At 41.4% G+C, this 9,475-nt stretch overlaps 1 protein-coding gene across 1 annotated transcript in view; it reads left to right on the top strand.

Moving 5' to 3' along the window:
• The first annotated feature begins 1,378 nt into the window (after window positions 1-1,378).
• TBCA (tubulin folding cofactor A) overlaps window positions 1,379-9,475 on the top strand; it is a 29,031-nt gene continuing 20,934 nt past the window's right edge. The window contains exon 1 of the mRNA XM_062019406.1: window positions 1,379-1,522. Coding sequence (XP_061875390.1) covers window positions 1,470-1,522 — 53 coding nt within the window. The 5' untranslated portion in view covers window positions 1,379-1,469. The remainder of the gene's footprint in view (window positions 1,523-9,475) is intronic.

Here is a 9,475-nt window from a genome sequence, read left to right on the forward strand (position 1 = left end):
ACAGTGTCAAGAGCCAGGGCAAACAACAAACAACAGAATGAAAAGATGTGAGGGGAAAAAATAGGCCTCTACAGACCTTCCTGAACTACAATCCGGTGAAACTATATTGTCCTTATTTATCATTGAAGCTATTTTTTTTTGTTGTTATTATTGATTTAAGTGCTCATTGAAGAGAAGTTCCTTCAAACACAGACCCAAAGGGGTTTTTTTCAAGAATTTGACCCCTTAAATGGTTAGCCTTAACCAAGTATGAGCATGAAGGAAAACAACCCTTGAATCATCAGTTGATTACCACCCTAAGACTGAGCTGACAGTGCTAATGTTGCCTCTTTATTTGTTTCTACCAGTTACCTGATACTGAGGAGACAGATTCTTTCAGAGATCCTTGGCAGAATAATCATTGCACTGTTACAATTAAATCTACATTTTCTTAATAGGAAATTATAACTAGTATAGCACAGATTTTATTTTTAGAATGGCACGGGATTTCTATAAGCAGAATCAGTGTAGTACAACTCATAAACAGCAAAATACAGAATTTTATAGCACAACTTAAGCTAAGTTTGTTTTCTAATCACTATAGCAATCATAATCTAGACTCAAAAATCTTATAAAAGAGTAGGTGTTTCTCCCTTAGTCTTTGTAGGAAGCAGAAGATGGTGGAAGTGTCTCTAGCCAGCAGTACATCCCAGTCTCACTGAGCAGCCGCGCTTCTGGCCCAGGCTCCCTCTTAGGACTTTTAACTTCTTGGTACAGCACTCTGGGCGCACTTGTCTCTTCACTAAGGTGCTGATAAACAGCACTGGGTTGGTGAAGTGCCTGAGACTTCCAAGGCCAGCAAGGAGGGGAGTAATTGGCCTGGTGCCCAGGAACCTAGAGGCAAGTAGGGAAGGGAAGCAGAAACCTTTTGTTTTACTTGGTGCATGGGACTTCACTGTCTGATATGGAGGGTAAAGGGAATCAATATGTGACCCGCTCAGTCCCAGAGGACGGCTGCCTGCCTTACAAGACGGCATAAGCTCCACTAACCACACTGCAGGGGAGGGGAGCAGGGGGCACCGGACACTCCTCACCCCAACACCACCACGGTAACAGTCACACAGTCTCACAACAACTCCTATCCGTCCTCCATCTAAGAGTAGATTCGCAGTTTTTTCGCGCGTGTGCTTGCTAACAAACAGTGGCTTAACACTCGTCGGCCTGAAGGGCGGCGCGGCGCGGCGCGGCACAGCGTCACAGCGCCGCACCGCCAGCACCCCGCCAGGCGCCATGGGGGCGGTGCCACCTGGCATCCCAGACGCTGCCAGCATGGCGAGCGGAAGATGTGGAGCGCGGAGCCCTGCCCTTAATCCCGCTGGTGCCGCCCAGGTCGGCGGCTCGGCGCATGCGCGAGGCCGGGCTGCGCGGTGACGACGCTGTGCCGTCTCTTGCGAACCTACCGCTGGGCCTGGCCCGCGCTGCTCTTCGCCATGGCAGATCCGCGCTTGAGGCAGATCAAGATCAAGACCGGCGTCGTGAGGCGGTGAGGAGTGGGCGCAGGAGGGGGCGGGGCGATAGGGCTCCCGCCGCGGCCCCGCGGGGCGAGCGGAGAGAAGGCTTGGCCTCGCTGCGAGCTCCGCGGGCAGCCCCCTCTGCCTGGAGCAAGGGAGGGAGGGAGTGAGTCCTGCCGCGGCCCTGAAGGACTTCGCTGCGCCGGGCCGTGCGGAGGAGCTGCCTGTGGGTCTCTCTGTGCTGCCGACCGTGCCCGCCGCGGAGCCGGGGCGGTCGCTGTCGCGCCGGGTGGGGCGGCTGGGGAGCGCCGGAGGGCGGCCCAGGGTCCCGGCTCCCTCCTATCGCCTCAGGAGCAGGCCTTTCGTTCCCGAAACCAGAGTTAAATGGGGATTTCGATGCTTCGCCCGTCATACTGAGAGCTAAGGGGAGTCGCGCTGACCCGGCGGTGTACAAGGGGGTGTCGCCGGGCACCTGCCCTGAGATCTTGCCTGCCTCATTGAAACGGCTGTTGAATGGGTCTATTTCTGGTTAGAAAGTTCATACCGTGAACCGTGAAGTTCACTGGCGGTAAATTTGTCGCCCGAGTCTCAGTTATGCCTGGTTTTCACACAATCCTCATTTTTTAAGAGAAGTTGCAGTTTATCTGTCAGGATTACTCTTACTATGTCTGAAAACACAAGATATTAACTATTTCGTTGCATTGAGATTTATTAAGGCGGCAAGCTACAAAGACTATGCTGGTTAAGGCATAGGTGGGAATTAGTATAGGTGCTAGCTCAGAACGTTAAATAATCCAGTTTCATGCAATCAGCTTTGTATTATGACTTACTTAATTCCAGTTAGTTAAAGACAAACAGTAAGATGTGCACACTTTCTAATCCCCGATTAGCTTTGAAAGGTTGGACTTGAAGACTAGAAATGTGAAGTGGACGAAGATTTTTTTGCTCTGCTTATGCTGGATAAAGGAACTTTTGAGTTCCTATGCTCCAGGTGGGGAGCAGTTCTCAAATAACTGCCACGGGCAAGACATGATTGTAAGATATGATTGTAAGGTTCTGTTTTCTGTCACAATGCAGGGTGTGCAAATCTTGAACTCGTGTGTTATTTTTAAGCTAGAAAGCTTTAGTGAGGTCTTACTGAGTAGCTGAGTGTCAGCCTTTTGCTTTGAGTCTCTTTTATGACTTGTGTTAGAGTTACTGGCTTTTCTGGACAGGAACTTTGGAAGTGTCCTCTGTGCATTTTTGAGTGGATGGTGTTTTGTGCTGGTTTTAGTGGCAAAGGTATTCTGAGATCAGGGAAACCAGCATTGCTTAGGTAAATGTGTTTTTTTGTTCAATGTGTGTATACTTTGTGTTAGCTGAAAACACAGCTTCTTTTTCTAGAGGCTTTTGAGAATGTTGTATTTAAGAAGATTTTGTTTTGTAATTTGTAGAAGTTTCGCTACTGGTTTATTGCTACTCTTTGATAGTTTTACTGAGAGAACTCTATGGTAACACAGAGTAGCATTTCAGGTGACCATTGCTTAGTGATAAATGCTCACAAAAGTTAACTGGACAAGCTTTTTACCCATGTTTATAGATTGTGAAACAGTGATGGCAAAGTATTGACTAGGCAACAAAGTTATGGGCCCAGCAGAGCCTACATGTTAATATGGTGAATGCTGTACCATGTGGCCGCATTGGCTTGGACCTGGAGGTGGCCTAATGATGGCCTGATGACCAACATGGTTATGTAGATGAGTGGAGGTGTCTGTATGCAGCTGCCTGGACTGCTTCTAGCTCTGAGCTCATTCTCTTTTCCTCTGCTTCTGCTATTTAAATGAGTCTGAGAGATCTGAGACCAAGAGATTAAAATTTAGTATTGTTCATTGTCCTGTGGATTTCCTGTGCATTGTCCGAGCATTTTCTTTAGTGCTGAGTATGGCTCATCTGTTCACTGAATTCATGAAGTTTATGGATGCTGGTTTTTATTTTGTTATAAGCTTGTTGAATCCAAGTTACAAAGTATGTTGCCTAAATTCACATTGGATGTTAGAGTGCTACGTTATACTAACACAGCTCAAATAATATACAGCCAAAATTGATGCACACACAGTTTCTAATGTTTCTACATGTTACATTTAGTTTTTACTGGCTCACTGAGTCAGTGTGGGGAAGGGGCAAATTCAAGCAAGTCATCAGCATCCCAAATCTTTTATTGAGAGGAGAATGCCATATGTCATTCTCTCAGAGTCCCATGCATTTTGAAAAGCATATGTATACCTCCTCAGTTTATTTCACTGTTTTGCATTCCATGTTTTATCTGAATTTACTATGTACAACGTGATTTTACATGTGTTTGATACTTTTCCTTTATTATTCCAAACCTGACCTTTAGCTCTCTCTCAATGTTTCATTTTTTTTGACCAAGCCCAGGCATTTCAACATCTTCCTGCGCCAGTGTTTCCAAGGACTTTGCTATTGTCCCATGCTCCTCCTCTGATCAGATTTGATCTTTTATGCTACTTTTTTTATTCTGAGTTGGATGTAGCTCATGTTTGTAGTAATAAAAATCAATACAATAGTATTATACCACATGACTGTACAAAGTTGAGCAAAAACTAAAACAAAGCAGGTAATCGTCACCTAGTCATAATAGTACTTACAGTTAAGTAAAAAAAAGCTTTAGACTGCCTGAGACAAGTCCAGGCAAAGTCTGACCATTCTTCAGAACTATCCTGTGACCCTAATACAAACCCTATGGACTCTTAAAAACAATGCTTTATAGGTTACAGTATGTTTCAGGGGTACTATGTAGGTGAGCATTCTTCTGAGCTGAAACAACTGCCTTCATGACAGGACAAGCCTTGGTTTTGGCCCTTGATGGCCTAAGTTAATCTGTGTGGCAGCCTCTTCCTTTGTCCCCTTTACAGAGCACTTGGGTGGCCAAGTGGCTGTATGTTTCAGGAAGCTGATACTCTGAAAAATAACCACAACTGGAAAAAAAAAGATTATTTTGAAGAGTGAGGCCTGCTTGGACTGGCTCACCACACAGCTGTATATATTTTAGGGCCAGTAGAAAGGGATGAGAACCTTCAAGGAAATTATACAAATGCAGTCCCTGCAATTCAGATTTGGTTTTGAGAATGACTGTTTGAATAAGCAAGTAAACTCAGCTTGTGTTTGTTGTGTAGTAACAATACACTCAACTGTGGTTACTCGGCAGCAGCTGTCATACTGTTAGTGAAGATAACTTAAAAGTGGGCAGAGGAGAAAACACACTCTTCCTGGGGAAGATGATCCAGCAGCAGCAGCTCCCACTTCTGTGGCAGCAGCAGCACACAGATATAAGAGAAGGTATGACTCTGTCCCACTCCAGCCTTCCTTCTCCAACTAGTAGCCTAGTTATGTACTGTCTTACTACAGTGACATGCACATGACTTGAGTGAATTTAGGAATGTTAACAGTCTGTTATAGTTCTGGACTATGAGAACTATATAGGTATTTAATTCTGATGTGTGAGAAGACTCATGTAAATTCTCTTTAAATATGCCGTAAAGTGACTGACTTTACACTTCAGTTATTTTTTTGTTATTTTTTCTGCATTTGTAGTTTAGAATAATACATTAAACTTAGCCTGTAGAACTGTTTTTGAAGCACATTCGTTGCTCAGGCTGTAAGTGTATATCCAGAAAGGTAAGGGTCAAGAACTGTTAGGATATATTGAACTATTTTGATGTTTTGTTTGTCTTTTTTTTAGCTCTCTGCTGTAGCACATTCTTTCTGTCATTAGTTACCTAACTCATTACTTTTTTCAAGCTAAGAATAAAGCAGCTATTGTGCTTTGTGATTATTTTTTTATCTGTATATCGTAAATTCTTTGTGTATTCTTTCAAGGGACTATATTGTAGGTCATGTGTGCTTTACTTGCCTTCATGTTTCTTAAATTGCTGTGTATCAGTGAAAAAAATTGAAACTAGTAGTGGGGAGAACCTTTGTCTTATTTTTGACCAATTTGGTAGCCAGGACAGGGGATTGCATACTTTCATTAGCTTGTCATTCAAAAAAGTAGATTTGATGAGCATGAATGTTAATGTTTGTGTCTGTGGCTTATGTCCCAACAAGCAACAGTTTTTGTTTAATCACCTCAAAATAGTCTTACTCTCAGTACCTTGGACAGCCTGCTGGATAGTGAGGAAATGGATTATAAAAGTAACTTTTTAGAAATGTCTTATTATCATTTCAGATTGACAATGATTTTAAAAACTACTGCAAACAAAGTAAGTTGGGTCATGTGAAAATAGCACTGACATTTGCCCATAGTTTCCATCTGATTAAGTGGAAGTGACACAAGTAGATTAGAATGAGACTAAGACAATTCACATTGCAATTGTGTTAGTTTAACTTTAACAATCTTTTAACACTCTTGTTTAAATGTGGCTGACATACCATAATTACAAATCTACAAGCCTTGATTATAGAATTTTACATCATGAACCTATGGGGAAAGTGTATTGATTTTTCTGAAGCAGCTCTTTAAAACCACCTTTCTAAAACTATAGAATCTTCCCAGGATTGTTCTTTTGCCTGTCACACTGCTTTGTTACTGGGTTTTTTCCTCTTTGTAAAATGTCATCATATTTATTGCCAAGCAATTTGCACTGTCATTTGTTTTTTGCTCCCAAGTACAGACAGTTCTATGTTACACATAGTTGTATTCTATTTTTAAATATACGTTAAAAAAAAAAATAATTATTTTACTAGTGAGTTTGAGATAACATTTTGTGCAAGTGAAGTATGAAATATTGTGAAGAATGCAGATATTCTTTTTGCTGTGTATTGGTTCTATTGCCAATTCAAGCATAAAATTGTTAATTTTCTTGACTACTCAAGGATTTTGCTATTTCTGGTGTAAGTCGCAGATTTCCTCAGTCTTCTGTCCGCCATATGAATTATGGTCTCTTTCCTGCTTGCTTCGCACTAGCCATAGGCACTAGCTCTGATTCTTAACCTCAGTGCATTGGTAAGAAGCTCATGTTTTCTTTCTTTATTTGCATTATAATTAGAAGATTGTGTGCAACAACTGCTTGTTAGCTTAATTAATGGGAAGGGCTGGGATATCTTTCACAGATATTGAGGAATAATCTGCAGGGCAGCTCAGATATACTAAGTCATCATGATAAAGCAATTTCATGTGTGTACACTGCACATCCAAGAGTTCAGGGATTCAAAAGAGAGAATGTACAGCATGTACCGTTGGATACAAGCTGACTCTCTCCAAATTAAATAATTCTTCTCTGAATGCAGGAGCATTGTGCATCTGTTGTTTGGGGTTGTCACCAGCTCAGTCCTGGAGTCTTAAACGTGGGTTCAGTGCTAGCCAACTGTGGTTGTTGTGGTCCAGAGTCATGTACATCTTGAGTACCTTCTGTAGTGCTTCTGGCATCAGATACAGAAAGTCCTGGAGTTGGCCCTGCATTTGAAAGCAGCTTCAGCCTTTTAGACTTATTAACTTAGTCTCTGTCCCACATTTTAAAAAAAAATGCTTTATGTGAACTGGCCAAGAAATGAGCACACCTGCATTTATGTGGTGTTGAGTTAACATCTGTGGCGTACATAGTCACCAACCTACATAATTAGTTAAAGGGTAATTGCAAGTTGATTCTAGTCTCCAGAAGTGAAATTACTTGTTTGAAGGGGTTCCTGTTTCCCTGTTGGTTTTTTACCGTGTGGACTTTCTTTTAAACTTCAGGAATACCAAAAAGTACCCATATGTACCTTAAAGAGCTATGAAAAGAGCACAATGGTTGCTGTGAAAATTGGATGGTGTGTTGTTGTTTCAGGTTTTAAAATTTGTTTTGATTTCATTCATTTTTCCTTTTGAGCAGACATAAACACTGGTTCCTTTCTAGAAGTATATCACAAATTTAAATTATTGGTGGCCAGATCTTTGGAAGTTTGCCTTTGTTTTGTTGCTTCCTCCATCTCATTTAAAAAAATCAAAGCAAACTACTTGCTTCTGGCATCAGGGTTTTTTTGTGTTTACAATTATCTTCTGCCTCTTGAGGCAAAACTGTCTTGTGTGTGTCCATGCTGACCATAGTAATCTATTGATGTCATAATTTTAATTGGCAAAACTATGTTGCACGCCAGGTTTATCACCATAGGTGTCAGTAGTGACAGAATATTAAGGAGGAAGGATTTTTTTTTTTTAATCTGGGCAGAAACATAGTTAAAACTGTGGCTTTGCAACCTTAAATTCTTTAGGCAGTCTCTTAAAAGTTTGGAAGTACAGTGGTTACAGTTGCTTGGCAACTGTAGTTTGGTGCCATTATGTCTGTTTGTTGTACTGCTGTCTTGTTTTTATTGTACATACTTTTATACATTCTGACTCATAGCATGGAGACACATATTCATCTACGTGGATAAAAGTTACAAATAATAATTTTATGTTGAATTAGAATGTGGATCTATAGGAAAACTTAAAAATTATATTAAATGTATGGTAGTTCTTTGTGTACAGAAGATGAGTTACAAGTGCATTAACAACTGTAATCCATCCTGACTTGACTTTGAGTTAAGTATTATTGGATTATATGCTTCAGATAGGTGGTAGTCTCATTCAGGATCAGGAAGTCCATTGCATTTTCTTTAAGTTGTAGTAAGCTTTTCCTAACATACTACAGTCATATATATGACTGTATAACATATAATATGACTGTAGTTCTATTTCATTTTACTCATTCTGTAGCATTTCCAATTGCATATCGTCAGTTTGGAAGGAGGTGCAGGGAGGGAAAGAAGTAGATTCTGTACTTTCTGTCTTAAGATGAAGGTTATAAGTGAAGATGGAGACTGGATTACAGAAGGGAAAATGGAGATCTTTAATAACCCAAATTATTGCCGGTTTTTGTTCTTTCTCTAGAAGTGAAGTTCTCTGTCTCCTTCTGTCTTGTCAGTAGTGAAACTATTCAATAGCAAAATTGAGAAATTCCCTCTTGTCTTCATCAGACCTCCATGGACCTTGCCCAGTCCAGCCAGGGAAGTATTTCTTGTGTTGATTTTTCTAATGCTGGAGAGCAGTCTTTTATCTGGTGGCTTAAGTACATAGGTGTCATTATAGCTCATGTAGTACCTGATTTGGCAGTTTTGGGAGGCTGGAGGAAACATAGGGAGTAGTATGTGTGCTTGCTCTGTCCTTATTCTGGGGCAGGAATGTACGTACCTTCAGTGAATGAGAAAGAGGGGTATTTGGGGTTCTTTCATCAGCAGCCAGAAGTTATAACAGTCCTAAAGCACTTGCAGCTCTGCCCCCTAAACAGACTAGGAGTGAGGTCACTTGGGAAGCCAATGTCATCCTGAATTTTCCAATGCTAGTCAAGCCTTTTGCAGAGCTCACTGAATTTGCTTAACCCAGGAGAAAACCAGTCAACTGTGGGTTTGGGGTTTTTTGGTTTTTTTTTTTTCTTACTATATGAATTTCCTGCTGCTTTGGTGAACTGAATTGGTTTATAGAGATATTGTTTGAGCATTAGTGCTGGCAGAGATGTATGCCAGGGCCTGGGGAGGAGAAGATGTCTGTTCAGCAGCGGTCAGCTTTTTGACTGTCTTGGACCATCCGTCTTGTGTTACTTTGCTCTTCAGGCTGGGGAGCTGAAATGAGGGAGAGAAAGTGAGTTGAATATAGAGGAGGAAGTAAATCATTGTGGTATGGAATAGGTAGTTAAGGAACTACTGGTGGGGTTTTTTCCCTACCTTAAGATTCTCACAAGCCCTTTGAGCTCTTCTGGGTTTAGTCTGCAGTTTTAAAACAATAGAACTCCGGGTTTTGCACAGAATACATAAATTATGAAATTGGTTGTTAAGTGATGTGAAAGTGAAACGTGTAAGGACTTAGAGCAGCAGCCACAGCTAGGAGCTGACCTATTGTCTATTTAACATTGGCGGTTTAATTTTGTTCTTCCATGTTAAAAAGCCTCAACTTGGTTTCTTAGAGGCAGATGTAC

This window comes from Colius striatus, chromosome Z, assembly GCF_028858725.1.
Source record: "Colius striatus isolate bColStr4 chromosome Z, bColStr4.1.hap1, whole genome shotgun sequence".
NCBI lineage: Eukaryota > Metazoa > Chordata > Aves > Coliiformes > Coliidae > Colius > Colius striatus.